We start from the raw sequence: 22,487 nt of genomic DNA, 5'->3' as shown, positions 1-22,487 counted from the left end.
AGGGAGGTTAACCACAGTGCCATGGGCTTTAAACTTCTTGATGACACTGCACACGGTAGACACAGGAACATTCTGGTCTTTGGAGATGGACTTGTAGCCTGAGATTGCTCATGCTTCCTCACAATTTGGTTTCTCAAGCCCTCAGACAGTTCTTTGGTCTTCTTTCTTTCCTCCATGCTCAATGTGGTACACACAAGGACACAGGACAGAGGTTGAGTCAACTTTAATCCATGTCAACTGGCTGCAAGTGTGATTTAGTTATTGCCAACACCTGTTAGGTGCCACAGGTAAGTTACAGGTGCCGTTAATTACAGAAATTAGAGAAGCATCACATGATTTTTCGAACAGTGGCAATACTTTTGTACACCCTCTTTTTTATGCTTGGTGTGGAATTATATCCAATTTGGCTTTAGGACAATTCTTTTTGTGTTTTTTCATTTAAGACAAATTAAATGAAGATAATAATACCAAAGAATTTGTGTTTGCAATCATTTTCAGGATGAAACTGAGTATTATCTGACAGAATTGCAGGGGTGTCAATACTTTTGGCCACAACTTGTACATGTAACACCCCTTTATGGCTACCACTGTGCCCTGGGTGTTATGGTGGGTCTCACCTCTTTTGTACGCAGTGCCTCCACTCGAATCTTGATTGGAGCTCTGTCTCTGGGCTGCAGAAGGACAGTTATCTTCTGCCAGGGGCTGATTCGGAAACCCCTGCCACAGCTCGGTACACACTCAGGAAGCAGGAGTAAAACAGTTTAACAGATTTATTGCTATGAAGCAGAATTAAAATGGATTTACAGGAATAAACATACAATGCGATTAACTGTGCTCTATAAAAGCCATATACCCATCACAGACTAATTAAACCCCAACCCTGCAAATATAACGTGGCCAATTCCCCCTCTTTTGCATTAACTCTGTCCGACCGTTGGGGCCCAGTTGCCGCGGATGTTGGCGCGCAAAGGAAGGTTGGCGCGCAAAGTAGAAAACATTGGAGCACTTAAATGAATGTTGCTGTCAATAGTCTCGGTTGCAGTGTACTCACTGTAAGTCGCGCTGGTAGAATCACAAGTCTCAGCAGAACACTCACTGTGTCTCCAACAATCGGAGGATTCTTTAGACTCCAGCTGAGGGCTGCAGGATTTAGACCTTTATCCGATGGGAGTGCCGGCAGGACTCTCTGGATCTTTGCTCTCTCTGGCAACACTGGTATCTCCGTGGGGTCGCCCACACTCTGCAACTTAGGGGAATCAAGATCCACACCGCTCTGTCTCTCATAACCAGCAGCAGCCACGTTTTTTCTCCTCTCTCCATTTGCTTTCACTTTCTCTCCAGCGTCCTCCCCCAAGTCCCTCCTCCTCCCTTCTTCTATCATCTCACTGGAACAAGGGTCCGTGGGAGTTGTAGTCTGTGTCTGTAGGTCCCTGTTTAACAGCCACTGCAAAACTCTTCTTAGAGTCTGTAAGCTCCAGCATGCCGGTAGATGCTCTGACAGTTCCCTGTGCATGTTTTACATTCCGTATATTTACTAATATGAATACTTCAGACGTAGTGCATTACTTTACATTTATCAACATTAAACTTAGTCTGCCATGTGTTTTCCCATGCAGACATCTTATCTAGATCATTTTGTCATATTATACTGTCAAGCTCAACTATCCTATATAGTTTTGTGTCATTAAACTGACATGGTACTCTCAATCCCATCCAAGATGACAAGGAATTTGTCCTAAAATGGTCCCTGATCCTGATGATGGGGAGCAAAGCTTTGTCTCCTCAGTCTGATGACAACAGAGCAGGAGAGGATGTTCCTGGGATTTGCACATCGCTAAAGCAGCAGTGATGCTGCAGGTAATAACTATTCCAAGAAATAAGTAATAACTATTTCAAGAAACTTTTCAGATTACCATATGGCAGGGCAGCACGGTGGCTCAGTGGTTAGCCAAGGACAACATCTGCAAGGAGTTTGTATGTTCTCCCCGTGTTTGCGTGGGTTTCCTCCGGGTACTCCGGTTTCCTCCCACACTCCAAAGACATACTGATAGGGAATTTAGATTGTGAGCCCCCATCGGGGACAGTGATGAAAATGTGTGCAAACTGTAAAGCGCTGCGGAATATGTTAGCGCTATATAAAAATAAAGATTATTATGTGATCAGTGACATGTCTGGAAGGAATGCCAAAGTGTGAAAGTGTATACACAGTGTGTAGGCTGCAGCAGGTATGTGTTTTGATGTAGCAGTGAAGTGTGTGTATATTGATGTAGTAGAGTTGTGTGTGTTGATATGAAATTTGAGGGTATGTAGCAGAGCTTTATGTGTATTGTTGTAGCTCAGCTGTGTTTATGTTCTTGTAGCAAGCGGGTGTGTATTGATGTTGCACAGTGGTGTGTGTATGTAGCTCAGCTGTGTGTTTTAATGTTGCAGAGCTGCATATGTATGTTGGTGTAGTTGAAGTGTGTGTTTTTGTATCAAAGTTGTCTGTAGCAGAGCTCTGTATGTATGTAGCTTAGGCTAAATATACGGTACGCTGATCACATGCAGCATCATGCGATCCAAGGAGGAGCTGACCGGAGGGGGCGCGGCCGGGGGCGAAGCTAAGCGGCGGCCCTGCTCTGCACCCGAGAACGCTAGTGTGAAACTAGCCTTAGCTATGCCTGTATGTAACAGGTTGTGTGTGTGCAGCTGACGTGTGTGTTTGTAGCTGAGCTGTGTGTGTGCTAAAATAGCAGAGCTGTGTGTGCATGTAGCAGAGTTTAATGTGCATGTACTGTGCATGCAGATGTGTTGTGTATATGTGTGCACTGCAGAGCGTGTACATAATGTGTGTGCTGTAAAGCTACATGCTGTAGAGAAACACTATTAGAAGGACTATTACCTCCCTATCATACCATAATACATGGAAGTTGTAATTAGTAGAAAATATGTTTTTCTTGTTATCTACTGTCTAAACCTGGGGTGCGTGTTAAAGTACAGTGCTTCCTATAGTCTTTAAAATACATTATTTAGCTCATAAAATGATGTTCAAGGGTGCCATTCAATTTAAGGGGTTTTCCAGGTTTTGAAAAACACCTATCACCCAGCTGTAGTTTTTAATTTTTCAAAAACAAACTACATCAGGGGACCATTGGTTTTCCAAAACCCTCTGTATGGCTATGTTCACACGTTGCATTTTTGCTGTTTTTTTCTGCAGTCGTTTTTCATGTGTTTTTGCACTTACAGTACTCATTGCTTTATATGGGTGAAAGAAAACGCTGAAAAAATACTGAAAGAAATGACATGCTGAAGTTTTTGAAAATGCAGCAGTTTTTCAAATCAGTCAGAAGTGTGTATGCATGAGATTTCTGAAATCTCATAGTCTTTGCTGGTACTGTAAAAAGCAGCTTTAAAGAAAAAAAAAAGCCTCAGACGCACCGTGTGAACATAGCCTTAGGCTGCTAAAATTAAAAGCCTCTTTTCACACTTCACAACAGCATAGGTTTGTTGGCATTGATATCTACTGTTATTAAAAATGTAATAACTTCTTAGTATGATAACAAATGTAAAGCAAACTTTACTATGAGATGCAATACCATGAAGACTGCTTTGCTTATTGGGAATATAATTGTGGCTAGTCGATTTAAATGAATCTTGTAACGGGGTCTCTCAAGCTGGGGTACCTCTTTCAGTACCACCCCGTGTTTTCGGAGGTCCGCTCTGCGTTGGCTGGAGTCTGAATGAATGACGCTGGCTGGAATTCCTTGGTTACATGGGCGCATATAAAAGATCACTGCTTCTCCACGTATTTCCAGTCTGACAACACTTTACTCACAGGACACAGAATATATCACACAGATACAGAGGGCAGGCCAATAGAAAAGCGGCAGGCCAGACATGCATTACAAAAGCCGCAGGTGGCCGGAGCCTGCCGATGTTTACTGTGGGAATTACAAAGGTGGGGGGAGGGCGGACAAAAGGAGAATATCGTGTCCCCTCTGCCCAGGGGCACAGCCTGTGGGCTGATGCATTAGGGACATGCATCTCACATAGAACCTATTATACATACATATAACTGCACAACATATTCTGGGTGCTGAGTGGTTCTGTAACACGTAACAAATCTCTAAGATGCTTTGAGCTCTAAAGGGGCTGCTACCCATTACAGTGATGGTACGTCACGGCCATGGTCGTGCAGGTACCGCAGGAAGATGTGTTCCAGGAACCACGAACATTTAGGCTATTGAATTCATTGCAGCAGCCAGATGTTCAAGTATTTATATGATGTAGTAGAAATCTGCCTTGGAGATGCTGCATTTTTCTAATAAGAGGTAGATATGGAAAATAATAAGATAGATGATGGAAAATTACTGGAATAATCAGGCTACCTATCTATATTCTATTAATACTACAGAAGAGAGCAATTGTTATCGCTAGTCGTGGCACTAAAGTAATATGTAGGAAAGTGTTAAGACACTAAATTTAAAACCACTGAATGCCAGAGAAATCTTGGCTGTATTTCAGAAGACTTGGGATAAGGCTCCTTACAAGAGGCGTTCGTTTTACAGCTAAGGAAGATGCTTTTTTCTATGTGTCATTTGCTGTTGATCTGAGAAGGTCTCTTAGGATTTATGATCGCTCCGTTCCTTCACTGAAGTCCAGGATAATGGCAAACAATCTTCTTGATGACATGACAGCTCTCAGAAGAGCACATGGCTTGTAAAAGAAAAAACATATCAGTGTGCGGATAGGTCTGACTTGTTTAAACGCAATTCCCAATAATAGAGCCTGTAACCTGTCATGGCTATCATAGTTCTTCTTGAAATATGGCACACAGAAACATGAAATGAGCTTTGTAGGAATTCTGGACTCTGGGTGTCTAACTAATATAAAGTGGGTGAGATGCTCTGGCGGGACAGAAATCCTGTACTTTCAGCAGTCCCCTTCACTACTTTCAACACTCAAAGTCCAAATTCACATTTACGCAGTTCTCTATGCTGAACACTTGCATCAGAGTTTTTGAGCTATGAGTTTTCCAGCCCATGCATGGACATGTACTATTATATATATACTGTATATATATATATATAAATATATATATATATATATATATATCCTATATGGGCTGATTTTTGTGTACTTAGCTTAATGGCATCTTCTTCCGACACATTTTCCCCTCTTTTTGTCAAGAAGGGATTCATCTGGGAATTCCTTCAATCAGGACAAGAAAAAGAGACCATAAGCCGCACTGCAATTATGATAACAGCTCATAGGCCCAAGCAATATGCCCCCACATAGCTCCCTACATACAATATGTGCTCCCACACAGCCTACCCATATGCAGTATGAGCCCCGTACATACAGTATGAGCGCCCACACACAGCCCCTACATACAATATGAATCCACACACCGCCCCTACATACAGTATCACCCCCATCATAGCTGCCTGTATACAGTATGAACCCCTATATAGCTAACTACATACAGTTTGAGCACTCACATAACTCCCTATATAGTATAAGCCTCACATAGCTCCCTATACACAGTATGAGCCCCCACATAGCCTCCTATGTACAGTATGAGCCAACATATACCTACCTAGATACAGTATGAGACCCCATATAGTCTATATAGTATGAGCCCGCACATAGCTTCCTAGATACTGTATGAGCCCACACATAGCTCACTATTTACAGTATGAGCCAACATATAGCTACCTAGATACAGTATACTCACTCACTTTACTACTTATATACAGTATAAGAACCACATAGCTCCCTACATACAGTATGAGCCACCATCTAGCCTCCTATATACAGTATGAGCCAGCACACAGCTCTCTATATATAGTATGAGCACCCATATAGCCTCCGATATACAGTATGAGCCCCTATATAGCCTCCTATATACAGTCTGAGCGTGCACACAGTCTTCTATATCCTAAATACCCATCTCCTTCCTGAGCGGTATAATGGGTCAACATTCCCTTCTTGTTTGTACTTGCATATAATTGTTTATACAGATGAACGAGGCACCTTCAGGTATCTTGAAATTGCACCCAAGGATAAGCCAGGCTTGTGCAAGTCCACAATTCTCTTCCTGATATCTTGGCTGATTTCTTTAGACTTTCCAATGATGCTACACAGAGAAGCAATGTGTTTCAGGTGTGCATGAAAATACATCCACAGGAGTGTCTCTAATTAACTCAGATGTTGCCAAAAAACGGAAGCTTCCAAACACATGACATCATCATATGGGTAGTCCAGAATTGTTTAAGGGCATAGTAATCTTAGTGCATGTAAACTTTTGACTTTGCAGTAAGTAATATAAATGCTTTAAAACATCTCTCTCTCTCTTATTATTCTGACATTTGGAAAATATTAAAAATTATGGTAATCCTAATGGACCTAAAACGTAAAAGTTTATTCTGAATTCATTTCTAAAGGAATCTGTTATTTGGTATATTTTCATTGTCTTCAAACAAAAAGAAATGGAAGAAAATTTCACTTATTCACTTGATAACAATTGAAACATTATATCTTTGTATGATTTTCAGAATGACTATCGTAAATTGTCTATGCAATGCAAAGACTTTGTGGTCGGAGTTCTTGACTTGTGCCGAGATTCAGAAGAGGTAGAGGCTATCCTAAATGGAGATGTGGATGCTGAACCAATGGAATCCCAGAGACACCGACCTTCATTGAGCCGAGTAAAACTGGCTATTAAGTATGAAGTCAAGAAGGTAGGTACTGTATATTCTGTCATTGTACCAGTCATGAACTATCATCTTTTGTTCCCTGTACAGAATTTATGGATGGATATATGCATACGTAAGTGTAATCAAAATTATTCAATGTCAATTTGAAATGTTCTTTATTAAAATGTACAGATTTTTTGCAGTTTCTGCTGTTTGCATTAAACCAATCAAACAAAAAGAGTTTAAATACCTCAACACAGCTAATATAAGTATAATAAGTGTTTTACTGAGTACTTCAGTATTAAAATGATTCAACTCCTTCATGACAATCGTCATTAGTACTTAGTAGAGCACCTTTGTCTGTTATGACCTGCTGCAAATGTGATGCATATAGTTATACCCAAGCTTCTGGCATCATTCCTGAAGAATGTGTTAGCCCATTCCCCATGGCCAATGGCCTTCAGTTGACCACCTGTTTAAAATTCCCACCATACATGTTTTATAAGGTACAAGTTAGGTTGCTAGGACAGCCACTACAGATTCTTCCAAAAGGTCTTCAGAAACCAAACCTTGGAGCACTGTGAAGTATGATTAGTATCATTGTCCTGTTGGATAGTCCAATGATTATCCAGTTTCATTTTCCTCACAGAAGGCATGCTTTTGCTCTCCACACACTGCAGGTTTACAGTACCAGAGATAGCAAGCAAGTAATCTCTTAATTTTATGGTCCACTCTTTTGACTTAAGAAAACATACTTCAAATAGGCAATCAAACATAACAGTCAGGAAAATCCTGGTCAGTGCAGGTTCTTGGTGTTTTATCTCTTGATTTGTTACCTCACATGAGACATTACCTGATTTACAAATGTGTACTCTTATGAGGAATTTCATTTATGAGGCTAAATAATTCACAGCCTGGTAAAGGGGCATTTTGTGTTGCATTTGGAGAATCTGCTTGTTATATTAATTGTGTTGAGGTGCTGAATTTGCTATTGTTTGTTACGTGGAAAATAGGAGAAAGATTGTACATTTTGCTAGTAAACATAATGTGAAACAATTTGGATTGTAACTGTATTATTTGGACAAAAGAAAAATATAGCACCTTGCCTTCAAAACAGCATAAATATTTCTAGGCACATTTGTACATGGTTTTTCAAGCACCTTGTCAGAGAAGTTGGTCCAAACATCTAGGAGAAGTAACTACAAATCTTCTCTGAGTATAGAGTTGTGTAAATCCTTCAGTTTCTTACTGTAATCTCAAGAAAGAATGAATGAGATCAGGGCTCTATGGACACCATATCATCACTAACAGGTCTTCTTGCTCTTTATGCTGAAGATAGTTCTTAATGACAATGGCTGTATGTTTGGGGTTATTGTCTTGCAGCACTGATGGACATTTACTGATTTTGAAAAGAAGTAAGCATGATATGTCTTTCATATGCTGGACTAAGTTTCTTTGGCCAAGCACGGTGTATATGTCTTCATCATTGCCCATTTCTTGGTGCTTCTTAAAAAAAGCTTGAGCAAAACAACTTTAAACCCCAATCCGCTTTGAAATCTTTGTGCAGCACCTTGCTGATGTAGTATAACAACCTTGTGTCTTGTTACTCTGCTCAATCCCGCCCTGATGTATGACCTGTTCCAAAACTGTCCTCCACGACCTCACCTTTGTAGCAGATTTTAGCTGATTCTCGCCCAGTTTTAAGCGGTTTAAACTGTTTCTGTTTCACTTACTGACTGTGTTTCAAAAAAATATGCAAATGATAATCATTATCACCTATTTGGTATAATTGGTTATTAATTCTCCTGACAAATTCTACAAAATCCCTGAACTTCTGCAAGTCCGGATTATATGAAGAGACAGAAGTAGTCACACAAATTTACATCCACAGAAGATCTGTGATTATTTCTCAAACATGTTTGGAACAGGCGGTCATACCAAACATTGATTTTGATTTTTCTTTTGTACATTCACTTTGCATTTTGCTAATTTATAAAAAAAATTAAACTATTAACAGTTCTATTTTTGAAAGCACTATTACTATGTAGCATTTTTTTCTACACCTTCCCAAAACTGCTATATTTATATACACACATTTTAAAAAAATTGGTTTACCCTGACGTTAAAATTATCTGTATTTCTGTTTTGTGTTTGTTTGTATCCTATAAATAAATGTCTTACTAATTTGCAATAGATATATATATTGTAGTCAGTTGAGTTTCGCAACATATTCTGAATGTGTTTTATGTGTTTTGTGATTGTTTGTCTGCTCCTGAATCTTTGGTTGGACCCTAAAAGTGGACTTATTAGAAATAGATTCATACATTGAGATTGTATGTTAATACTTTTAATGACAAAACTGTTCTAAGAGTGATCAATTTATTAGCTAACCAAAAACAATATATTTTCAAGCTTTTGGTGCACAGAGGATCCTTCTTCAGGTTTTTACAAATGAAAGCCTATATCTGACCTACTGTGGAATCATCTAATTGGACAGTCATTCATTTGTAAAATTCCTGATGAAGGGGCCTATATGCTCCAAAACCTTACAAACATAATTTTTCTGGTTGTCCAATAAAAATTTCACTCTTGTATACATAGATTTCTCTAGATAACATGGTAGCACAATATAGACTTTATAAGACGGTATGGTGTTCAATATACCAACGTTCACAATCCACACTCAGTTCTGGTTACTTAGGACACAACCCTGATTGGTATCTAATCTTGCAGTTCCCCATCCCTTCTGTTTTTAATATAAAATCATAACCTTTTCTTGTCATCCAATTGTGTAACCCTTCCATTGTTTCCTCTTATCCTGCTTTTATTCCCACCATGTTCTCCTTAGCCGTCCCATCAGGCAGCTGTTATAAAACGTTGCTGTTATTTTTAAAGATGCACAGGAGGACTTCAGAAAAAAACATGAAAAAGCTATTTCCAGTAATCTTTTTTTTTTTTTTTTTATTGAAGAAACCATTTGCTTTCTGTACAAAACCTTTAAAATGCTGCAAGCGAAAACGGAAGACATAACACATCATTACTGTTCGCTGCTACCAATTTGCTCATTAACACCATTTCATACTGATTTTGTCAGAAGCTCCTTCTTAATGTAAGTGACATTTCAAGTGCAAAAGGTGGATTAACTGACCATAGTGGTTCCAAAATAGCAGTAATTAAATCAAGAAAAGCTGTGAATATTAACACATGCCTATTAAATCACATCTTTGCCTTTTATAATGCTTAGAATGCGCGCAGCTGGTTCAACAAATCATCTTTAACTGACAAAAATGATTAAAAGTGTATCTTTTATGAAACAGATGTGCTCTAAACTTGCTAATTTAAACCAAATTAATATTAAAGGGTTAAAATTGGCACTAATGTGCTTTCCAAGGGACTGCACAGTGCTTATAATGCCAAAAGCAGTTATCTAAGTGATCATATATCCTGTTGACCTCATTGCTCTTGGCCAAGAAACTCATGAAGACCATTTGTGGAGGTGAGGTAGGTGGCCAAGTTAACCAGCCCATCATTGAAAGGGTAAACCTGTCCCTGGTTACTCCCAGAGTACTATACTCTCCAGAGGATTACTGTTGTTAGTAAATTAGGGATGATTGCACAAAATATTCTTTTTTTCTGGTGAGGATAATATCGAAGAATTGATAAATTAAAAAAAAAGTTTGTGAAGTTGGACAAAGTGTAGAAAGGGTATAGAGGAGGAAATAAAAAGCATCATATTGGGGAATTTATTTAGATTATTGTTAAAGGAGTTATCTGGGATTTTTAATATTTTTGCATATAGGGCTAAGAGCTAACTACCTGCCTGTTCTACCGTGTGCCAATCTCTGCCGGCTCACAGCGGCCACGGACCATTCCTGTTGGCAACTCTGCAACTTCTGCTGAGATCATGTCGACAAAGCAGCATCTTCTCTTCAGCACAGCTCTGGTTAAAGTGTTGCCTATGCCAATATCATGCTGATTGACTGCCGATTCCACATACCTAACTGCTGGGAGCTGGCTGCCAATCAGGTGCTGTTTTGTTGATGAAGGGTGGAATCACAGGGTGAGTCATCCGAGCTTGTCCCCTTGTAGAAAAGGCAAGAAGTTAGTAGCTACTTGCTAGTTCTTAGCACCATACACATAAATCTTAAAAGTCCTGGATAACTCCTCCAAGGGGCATACTCAATTCTACATAAACTACTGCCAAAAAGAGTAGATAGACCCCCATACTGTCATGTAGGACATGTGATGGCTAAATGCAGCTGCCTCTGCACTGACCTGACTGCAGTTGGTCTGGCTGCTATAACCTCCAATGGTTAATGGTTACCACCATGGTTTTAGGGATACACACATGCAGGGGACATGTAGTATTCCATTCCTCTTACTCAAATAGATGGACGACATAGTCGTGGCTATCCCAGAGCAGAAGTTGCATTTTTTATAGCGAATGACCACGTTAGCCAAATTAGGGGTATATAATTCCAGCAAAGCCCCTCTATGGGGCAGTTTCTTCAGTGCCCATTGGATTATCTCTTATGGCATATTTCAAATGACTGTAATCATGACAGATGCCTTCTACAAGACATGAAAATTAATTTTCAGTTATTGCTTGACCATGTGTACGTAATGGAAGCTTTTACGGCAAAGAGAACAAGCCTGTGGATATGCACCACGTGACTTTGATATATAGCTCAGAGTTAATGTTTTCCTTTCTTGCCATCTACCAGCTACTGTGCATCAAGGGGGTAGGCTTTTATGTTCACTATGCCATTTGTTACATGAAACAAATTGGATTTTTCTTTTGCTCATTCCAGTTTGAACATCCATATCGTCCACATAAAACCTGACAAGTATTTTAGTACTTTCTAGAAAAGGTATGGATTTTCCGGGAAGAGATATGAAAAGACTCAACAATTTTTTTGGAGACAGGAAAAATAGAATGTAAATGGTGGAAGGATAAGAAATGATAGGAGAAACATTTGGCATTGTAAAGCCAAATACAAGGATGCTTTTCCTGGAACAGAATGCACAGTGTTTATCACAGCTAAGATCAAACGTGTTCTCAAAATATCCAGGGCAGGCATTCTTTGTACAAGAAGCGAAAGAGACAACACAAAAACCACAAGGAATCCTAAATATGTGAGAACTATAGAGCGGATGTTTGTAAAAAAACAGGAACATGGGAAACACTCACAGTTTATTATTTATCAGATATGCTATTTAGAGGGATAAGTTCTGTTACTTTGCCTATTTCATGTTCTTTTATGAAAGACCAAGGTGATGGCCATTATACTTATTTACCACACCTTCTTTCATTGCTATCTGGATGTGCCGCATACATTGAATACTACATAAAGAACACATTCATAAGCTGTGTTGTCAATATGACCACGAGCCCTAAGATCTCAGCTTGGAGACTAGGTTGGAAAATAAAAGAAAGCGAAAAGCAACCAAGCTACTTGTCAATAATAACTCATATGTGAACATCTGTCAAATAGTACTGTACTCAAACTCTTTCAGCATTTTAGGGGATTGCATATTCCACCTAGAATATTTAGCAAACCTATGTAGATGTTACCAGATGAAGTTGTGGTCATCTATACAGTTCCTCGTAATAGTAGGCTGGAAAATCAATTTAATTGGCATATTGGTAGATATTTGTAGACCATGTACTGGGGTGATTTCTCCTAGAATATAGCGGGCTGAGGACAAAAAACACGACCAGGCAATTTGTTAAAGAAATAGTTTTTACTAACAACCAAAACAGTATAGCAAGAAAGAAACACAGTTAACTAGCACACATACACCTAGCCCGGATCAGCTAAGACCCCTGCGCTGCACCACTGATAGGCCCAGTATGTTCTGTTGGGTACACTATAATTTGCCTGACTTGTGGTTCTGCCTAATGCGGTAAGCGGGAGTTACCCAAAGCAAGGATGTAATTAGATGAGTGCAAAAGGTGGCCCTTGCAGCGGTGCAGCGTAGAGATTCACAAACTTAATTCTCTAAAATTACAATTCTGTTATGCTATCTATACACAAGCTCACCCACTGAGGGGAGTATCTAGCTAAGGGTCATACAGCCCTCTTAGTAAACAATGTCTCTAACTGTGACTTTAGGTTTGGAACCAAACTCTCTCTAAATCCTACGTGCACGCTCCCACCGGGATCCATGTGGTGGGACCTGAGCTCAGGACTTACTGGCCGATAACTGAACAAAGAAGTGGCTGTGTAATCATCAGAACGTCCGTTTAGCTGGGAGACCGTGGATTGGATCCTGGGCTTGTCACCTGGAGTGCAGTTTTTGTCTGACAGACTAGCAGAAGGCCATTCACATCACAGCCGATGCTTTGGGTGGAATCTTACTCTGTATCCAGCCATAGTCGTCTCCCCAACATGATTCTTTTTTATTGACAGGAATCACAGAAACAGTAGCACACTGCACACACCTGTTCTTCTTAACACTCCTGTACTCCTGTCACATCTGTCTCTTACTAACTGCACTCCAAGATGCAGCTCAGTCATCCTTCAGTTTTCCAACTGATCCTGGGGGGCAGCGCAAATCTCCCTGTGTGCCAACTGACATACTGGTATAGTCAGACAGCTGAAAGAAAAAAAGCGCAATAGGGTCTTACCCGAGTAGGGATTGATATGAAATCAAATCATTATACTCACCTTATGTAGGAGAGTTACAAACATATAGGAACGAAAGGTCAGGCTGCTGCACATCCAAAGGGCCACTCCGTGACCCCAAATCATCAGATTGCAAAGGAGAAAGTTTATGGATTAAACGTGCGCTGCTTGACAGATCACTCCTTCCAGATTATATTGATTGTACTTTTATTTCCCTGAAATAAAAGTACAATCAATATAATCTGGAAGGAGTGATCTGTCAAGCAGCGCACGTTTAATCCATAAACTTTCTCCTTTGCAATCAACTGACATACTGGTGACAGTTGTATGAATCTGCAAACCGCTGAAACCACTAGTGGCTAAAACACCAATAACATCTTTTATATTTACACATGTAATCACATCTACTAAAACGGGGTTTAGAAGGGGTGTGGAGTGGGAATCTTCAACCACCCCCTCACATATTCGCACATGGTAGATTTGTTCCAGGCTATTCTGTGAATTTCCCATTTATTCAGGTGAATAAAAGTGAATTTCAGTTGTAAAATTTCTGAAACAAATCTGCCATAAAAATGTATTCAAGTTTAACAAAGCACTGCAATATTGCGGCACAGAAAGTTTTATTTGACGTATTACTTGACATCAGTCAATGGCTTATACAATGATAAAGGGAGTTTGTCAACCAGACAACTCAAATGTAATAATTTATGCATTCATATAGGCGACTTAGCATCTATAAAAATCATACCTGCAGTGTAGATATTAATTATTTAGTTTTACATAAAAAGTTGTATTAAATATGTAACTAAAAGGTCCTAGTTGCACCGTTCTGCCCCCTCAATTACAATCTTCCACACCCATCCTTATGTTGATTGACTGCAGTCGCTTTGGAGCACTCTCTGACTTGAATCCTCAGCCGTGTGCACACTGACACTGTAGGATCTGAAAACACACACACGGTCCGTATGGGAACGTATGCTCTCATCTCTCTTCCATGTCAGCATCCACGGAACCATTACTGTGTGATCCTGTGTACAGCGAGCAGCCACTGCAGACAGGAGAGGGATGTGAATATTCCTGCACACACTGACACTGTGTTCTCAGTTCCTGCAGTGTCAGTGTGCAGGCAGATGAATCAATTCAGGCAGTGCTCCAAAGTACGCAATATCAATCAACATAAAGGGAGGGGTGGAGGATTGTAATTGATGGGGCCTGAATGATGCACTGGCCAATGGTACACCAAATCCCCCTCATTTACACATATAAAATGCAATAATTAAAATCTACACGAAAACCATCATTTTTATAGTGGCTGGGTCCCGGTATAAATGTATGAATGGTTTCATTTGAGTTTTTGGGTGTAGTCAACTGCCTTTAACCTATCTCAATCCTTGTTGATGAGAGAGCTTTCTGTGCCACATTATCAAAATGTTTTTTATAGAGTAAAATTAGGTCACATGTAAACTTGGCTACATCTGTATGTGACTATAATCTAAAAAATGGGCACAGTGCTCGAAAATCTGAATTGCTTGAAAAAATAATATTCAAGAAATTCATATGTTTGATAAAGAAAACCAGAAGACACAGAAATAACAAAACAAAGAGGCACTAAATTGAAAGACCATGCCAAGATATATTTACTTGATGGCTCCTTTTGTTTGTTTGTTTGTTTGTTTGTTTGTTTTGAAACAAAAGGACAAAATCAGGCTGATCTGTGATTAATTAGAAAATTGACTTGCATGCTGTGACAACTCCTGGAGTGGACCCTCTCGGTCGTGATACCAACCTACCCTGAGCGAGCTGACCTAGTGAGGATCACCCCCTATACAAGGAGCATCAGGGGCAGACCCAGGGGGGTAAAGTACCACGACTGCTGGAACCAGGTGGCCGGCTCATAGAAGATGCGAGAGAGCATGTCTAGCAAGGTACAGGCGGGGACATGCAGTATACAGGAGTGTGCAAAGCGGGGGCACGCTGGATACAGGTGTGTGTAAAGCGTGGACATGGGGGCACACAGGGTAGTGCAGGGCGTGTACAGGAGGGCACGCTGGGTACAGGAGTGCTTATAGTGTGCTCTGACAGGCACGCCTGGGCATGAGGCAAAACAGAGCGCATGCTGGGAGGCATACCTGGGTACAAGGCAAAGCAGAGCGCGTGCAGGAAAGCACACCCGGGTACAAGGCAAAGCAGAGTACATGCTGGGAAGCACACTAGGGCACAAGGCAAGGGACCTGAGTACAGAGAGCGGCCAAGCAGGGACTAAGCAAGTCTAGCAAGGAAGTCAGAATGATAATCAGGCGCCGCCTACAGGAAGAGGCAGCCTGATATAGGGTATGTGTGCTGGGACTTCCGGGTCAGGTACCCCAGGACCATAGAGATGCCAGAGATGGCGTGGCCACAGTCAGGACTGGAGGGTGAGCGTGCAGCCATAGAGTCAAGCAAGAGAGGTGCGTGTGCATACACAACGGGACCCCCGGAATGGTCATGATACCGGAAGTGATGACGTCGGGCGCTGTGCCCCGGGTCCGGGGGAATGCGGTGAGAGCGGCATGACACATGCCAGCACCTTACCAGTGCTCCACATGACTTTAATTCCTATGAATGGTAGCTTTGTTGCATAGAATAGCCAGTTGTATTCCATTTTCCTATTCTAAAGGCACAGACAAGATAACTGTCTGAACAGTAAAACAATACTCAGTCTAATGGGTGTAAAGGATGGCCTCGAAAGACCTGGGAATCCTAGATTCAACAGTTCAAAGTGCTCTCAAAAAGTCTTCCTCTCATGGAACAGTCTAGAACCTTCCAAAAAGTGGTAGAAAAAGAAAATTTGATGAGATAACCTTGAAAAAGGTAAGGAGAACCCCACTGCATGTAAAGCAAAGAAGAAAATTGAGAGACTAACTTTGCCAAAATATACATAGACAAACCATAATCCATATGGGAAAATGTTCTATGAACAGATGAGATGTTTGTCAGTGTATACACTAATTTTATTTGTACGGACGAAATTAGGCCCAGTGTTATGCACACATGGTAATAAACACATGGCTAAAGGTTCAAACTATGAAAAAGCTTCACAAACCCCACTCGATTCCTGTACATACTAAAGTATCCAGCAATGCAGTCACTAGCAGCTACAGCATGATCTGGATAAACCGTGAAGGTAAAAACTAGAGAAGACAACTCAGACCTGGCTCCCTAAAAGGCCATTGAGTGTATCATGTACCTCCTAAGGAATCGAGGGAGAGTGCAGCATAAGAAAGAAACCCAAGCAGTACACTTATCTGACTGGCCTAGATACTTAGAACTAGGACTAGAATTCCAAGCAGGATCCACTAAAGCCTATCACCAGCAGGGGGTGGGTTTCAATAGTAGCACCTGCAGTGTGACAGGACAGACTAGATGACAAAGGAAAAACACCTGCTGTCTGAAAAGAATGGACAAAGGCAAAAGGTAATCGGCACCAGGACAGCGACAGAACCTGCTGTGACTTCACAGACAGAGGCGCCAACAGAAGAGCACAGGACCAACGGATCGAATCCCAAGGCATGACACTCATGAAGGAAGGTGCACTCTACTGTGAAACATGGGAGAGGATCAATAATGTTAAGTGGGCTGCTCACCATTCCAGGACTTTGGGCATGTTACAGGAACAATAAAATCCAGGCATTTTAGAACAAAATGTGCTCCAGATGATCATTTTTCCAGATGTCCTGAATAGTCATAGAAAATAACTTTACTGCGGTCCTCTGCAGCCCAATCTTTGTACTTCCTGTAAAGTTATTTTCTCTGATGAAACCCCCTTCAGACAATATGGGACTTCTGGAAGAATGATTGTCCGGAGAAGAAAAGGTGAGCACCACCATGAGTTCTGTGTCCCACCTAGAGTAAAAGGAATGGGTTCACTCACACTTTTGCCTAAGAATACTGCCATGAATAAAGAATGGCATCTTAGCATCCTCCACAAGCAACTTCTCCAATGGATTCAGGAGCAATTTGGTAATGAGCAATGCTTTTTTTTTTCAAGCAGGATGGAGCACAATGTAACAAGGCAAAAGTGAAAACTGTGAACAAAATGTGGAAGTTTTGGGTCCATTGTAGGAAATCTCCCCAGATCTAAATCCCATTGAGAACCTATTTTTCAATTTTTAAAAGGCAGGTGGACAATCAAAAACTCAGAAATTGTGATAAATTCCAAGCACTGATTACAGTGGGTTGCCATCAGTCACCAGTCAGGATTTAACCAAGAATCTGATATCCAGTATGCCAGTGCGAACAGAAGATGTCTTGAAAATAAGGGTCAACTCTGTAAATATTAACTTTACAGAAACTTGATGTATTTGCTAACAAAAGTTCAAGAACTTATGAAGTCTTTATAATTGTACTTCAGCAACCATAGAAAAATCTGACTAAAAGATCTAAAATCAATGAACGAACAAATTTTGTGAAAGTTAAAATTTCTGTCACTCTGAAATCTTTTGGACATGAATATATGCCATAAGAATAATTTTTTGACATTAAACATGAGAATGGGATCTACTTTCCTGGAGCCCTATGAAGAATGTAGTTTACAGACAAGGTATGAACTAAGCTATACGTAGCATCATGGTCATAGCATTTTTCTGTGCAAGGTACCCCCACTATAATGTCCTTATACCCTATAATGCATGTATGGTTTGTTTGTGTTTTTAATATACATGGTATGGAAAGTATTCAGACCCCTTTAAATTTTTCACTCTTTGTTTCATTGCAGCCATTTGGTATGTGATATTTCAGTTTTTCTTTTTTTATAAATTTGCAAAAATTCTACATTTCTGTTTTTTTCAGTCAAGATGGGGTTCAGAGTGTACATTAATGAGAAAAAATGAACTTTTTTGAATTTACCAAATGGCTGCAATAAAACAAAGATTGAAAAATTTAAGGGTGTCTGAATACTTTCCATACCCACTGTACTAGTTGCTAAAGTTTTTGATCAATAATATAAACATGCAGATTTAACTATAAATACTTTCTAATCTTATAATCCTTTCTAACGATAAGCAGATTTAGTCCTTTGTTAAGATCTTAGCCAGTGAGAGCACAAAACCGTATAGCATACAAGCGGACCATGCATGCGTGGGTGTATGCTCTATTGATTTCCATATGATCACAGCTATTGTTCGCCTTGGGAACCTACTTTTTTCTTGAAAATTAGAGGTTGCTCTGCTGGAGTTAAAAAAATTGTAAAATGGCTATTTAGTATAGAAATGTTACAATTTCTCGGCTAATCAGGAGTATTTATACTGAAGCTGAACATAAGTAGAATGGAGTTCCTAGTTGTAAATGTATATTGATATTTAAATGGACATAAGTATGCAGTGATTAGTGAACTTAAAAAAAGTGAATATTTCTGAAATTTTAATCGGACTGACAGTTGTAACTTTATTTTACAATTATGGTAGATAAGGATAAAAAGAAAACACTTTAAAGTCTCTGCATCTTTCAACCTGAAAACCTATCAACACAGCAAAGCTTCACATATGTGATCCCTAAATAAAAAAAAAGGTATAAAAGGGAAGGAATAAAATTGATTCACCTTCTGACCTTACAATGTCATTCATGGGTAAACCCAATGGGTTTTCAGTTTTAATTATTTTCACACCTAAGTTGTATATGTATCTTGGTGAATGGAGTGGTTGCAAAAAAAAATAAGCGCTAGAGAATTTTTACTGATATGCCTCATGTATGTATATGCAAGAAATAGGATATATCAAACCTGTTAGGCGTCAGGTTTCTGCGTTTGCTCTGCAGGAATCTAGACCCTTACATCCTGCGGTCTCTTGCTGTTTATCTACCGCAGATGAGATTGCCTTGCAGCAAATCTCTCCAGGGGCTAAGTCCCTCTGTCCTCCTACTGAGCATGCTCATGAGACGATTTCCCATTGGAGATCATGAGTCATGTGCTCAGGTCCTGCTCCAGATATCATTGGTCCATCTCGGAGATCTGGAAGCTTCCGGAAGGTCCCGGCTGCTATAAAAAGTGCACATGGCCGTTCCGCCATGCGCTAGTATAGTCTCTAGTTGCTACTGTGTGAATGATGATGGATGTATGATTCTGGTGAATGACTCATTTGAAACCCCTTCCCTCTGATATTACGTATGTGGACAGGGACTAAGCTTAGAGTCACCGCAAGCGCACCACTACTACATCATCAACAGTTGCTAGCGTCCGACATTGCGCTTGCGTACTAGCTTTGTCGTCTAGTGGCAATGTCCTACGCCGCGCTGCAGTTGCAGCCCTCCTTGGCGTCCGCAGTAGTGACATCGCACGCACGGTAGGTCGAGACGGACGCAGCTCCGCTGTCTTTTGCTCTGCTCCTGTGACCAGATACCGTGTGTGCATTTACTCTGAGTACTGTGACTCCAACAGGCTCAGCCTTATTGTATTTGTCTTTGTTGGCACCTCTGTGACTTAACAGAGATTGCTCTGCGCACCTGGGTGACGTTTAACCCACGTGCGCATTTCCGCCATATTGCTTGCCTGCCACCACTTAGCAGCAGTCATATCATCTACTGCACGGTGGACCCCGAGCGGCGAATGCACTTTATTACTTTTATTTAGTGCGTTCCGCCGTTCCTAACAAAACCTGTACATATTCTCAAATAATTTAGGTCAGTATTAAAAGTTAAAACTTAAAGGGAATCTCTCACTAGGATCAACCCTCCTAAGCCATCTAGAATCATAGAATCATAGAATCGTAGAGTTGGAAGGGACCTCCTGGGCCATCTGGTCCAACCCCCTGCTCAAAGCAGGATTCGCTAAATCATCCCAGTCAGATGTCTGTCCAGCCTCTGTTTGAAGACTTCCATTGAAGGAGAACTCACCACTTCTCATGGCAGCCTGTTCCACTGATTGATCACTCTAACTGTCAAAAAGTTTTTTCTAATATCTAATCTGTGTCTCCTCCCATTCAGTTTCATCCCATTGCTTCTAGTCTTTCCTTGTGCAAATGAGAATAAAGTTGATCCTTCTACAATGTGATAGCCCTTGAGATATTTGTAGACAGCTATTAAGTCTCCTCTCAGTCTTCTCTTTTGCAAACTAAACATTCCCAAATCCTGCAACCTTTCCTCATAACACAGGGTTTGCAGACCGGTCACCATTCTGGTCGCTCTTTTCTGAACTTGCTCCAGTTTGTTGATGTCTTTTTTAAAATGTGGTGCCCAAAACTGGACACAATATTCCAGATGAGGTCTGACCAGAGAGGATTAGAGGGAAATAATGACTTCACGTGATCTAGACTGTATGCTTCTGTTAATACATCCATTTGCCTTTTTTGCTGCTGTATCACACTGTTGACTCATATTCAGTCTGTGATCTATTAGTATACCCAAGTCTTTTTCACATGTGCTGTTGCTTAGCCCTATTCCTCCCATTCTGTATATGCTTTTTTCATTTTTATTGCCCAGATGTAGTACTTTGCATTTTTCCCTGTTAACCCCTTCCTGACATCCGACGTACTATCCCGTCCATGGGACCCGGGCCCCTATGCCCATGGATGGGATAGTACGTCTACCGCAATCAGCGGCGCCCACGTGGTGAGCGCCGCTGATCGCGGCCGGGTGTCAGCTGATTATCACAGCTGACACCCGGCACAATGTGTCAGGGGCGGTCACGGACTGCCCCCGACATGTTAACCCCTTGCACACCGCGATCAAACATGATCGCGGTGTACCGGGAGTTAAATGGAAGCATCGGCAGGGAGGGGGCTCCCTCCGTGCTTCCCTGAGCCCCCCACGGCAGCGCAATGTGCAGCGCTGCTGCGGGGGGCTTCTTTCCTCCAGGCCCCCGAATCCAAGATGGTGACGGGGGCCTTCGGGGGCCTGGAGGAAGCTGGCTTCCTCAGTGCCTGCAAAGCGCATGCAAGAGGAAGTCTTCTTCAATGCCTGTGACAGATTGCTGATCTGTCACAGTGATCTGTGATGTGACAGATCGGCGATCTGTCACAGGACAGTGATGTCCCACCTGGGACTATGTAATAAAGTTAAAAAAAAATTAAAAAAAAGTGTAAAAATAATTTTAAAAAAATCGCCAAATAAATTAGTAAAAAAAAATTCCCCAATAAATTCATTTTTTGAAAATAAAAAAAAACCAAAACAATAAAAGTACACATATTAGGTATCACCGCGTCCGTAACGACCCGCCCTATAAAACTGTCCCATTAGTTAACCCCTTTAGCGAACCCCTTAAAAAATAAAAATAAAAAACGAAGCAAAAAATAATGATTTATTATCATACCGCCAAACAAAAAGTGTAATAACGCGCGATCAAAAAGACGTATATAAATATCCATGGTACCGCTGAAAACGTCATCTTGTCCCGCAAAAAACAAGCCACAACACATCATCATCAGCGAAAAAATAAAAAAGTTATAGCTCACAGAATAAAGCGATGCAAAAATAATTATTTTTTATATAAAATAGTTTTCATTGCATAAAACCGACAAAACATAAAAAAACGACCTAAATGAGGTATCGCTGTAACCGTACTGACCCAAAGAATAAAACCGCCTTATCAATTTTACCGCACGCGGAACGGTGTAAACGCACTCCCCCAAAAGAAATTCATGAAACGCTGTTTTTTGTTCATTCTGCGTCCCAAAAATCAGAATAAAAAGCGATCAAAAAATGTCACATGCCCGAAAATGGTACCAATAAAACGTCAACTCATCCCGCAAAAAATAAGACCTCACATGACTCGGTGGGTCAAAATACGGAAAAATTATAGCTCTCAATATGTGGTGATGCAAAACCTATTTTTACAATAAAAAGCGTCTTTTAGCGTGCAACAGCTGCCAAAAATAAAAACCACCATAAATAGTAAATAAAACCCCCTGTTATCACCCCCTAAATAATAAAATTAAAAAAATGTATTTATTTCCATTTTTCCATTAGGGTTAGGGTTAGGGCTAGGGTTAGGGTTAGGGCTAGGGTTAGGGCTTGAGTTAGGGCTAGGGTTAGGGCTGAGATTAGGGTTAGGGGTGTGTTGGGGTTCGGGTTGGAGTTAGAATTGGGGGTTTCCACTGTTTGGGCACATCAGGGGCTCTCCAAATGCAACATTGCGTCTGATCTCAATTCCAGCCAATTCTGAGTTGAAAAAGTCATATGGTGCTCCTTCCCTTCCAAGCTCTGCCATGCGCCC

General features: G+C 40.7%; 1 protein-coding gene across 1 annotated transcript in view; it reads left to right on the top strand.

The window, feature by feature from the left end:
- TRPC3 (transient receptor potential cation channel subfamily C member 3) overlaps positions 1-22,487 on the top strand; it is a 464,690-nt gene that overhangs the window by 288,388 nt on the left and 153,815 nt on the right. The window contains exon 3 of the mRNA XM_073572010.1: positions 6,537-6,722. Within this exon, the coding sequence (XP_073428111.1) occupies positions 6,537-6,722 (186 nt within the window). The remainder of the gene's footprint in view (positions 1-6,536; positions 6,723-22,487) is intronic.

This window comes from Dendrobates tinctorius, unplaced genomic scaffold (assembly GCF_039654945.1).
Source record: "Dendrobates tinctorius isolate UK_male_01 unplaced genomic scaffold, ASM3965494v1 ptg000030l, whole genome shotgun sequence".
Classification (NCBI taxonomy): Eukaryota; Metazoa; Chordata; class Amphibia; order Anura; family Dendrobatidae; genus Dendrobates; species Dendrobates tinctorius.
The sequence above is the reverse complement of the archived record's forward strand: the minus strand, read 5'-3'. Positions and strand labels throughout refer to the sequence as shown.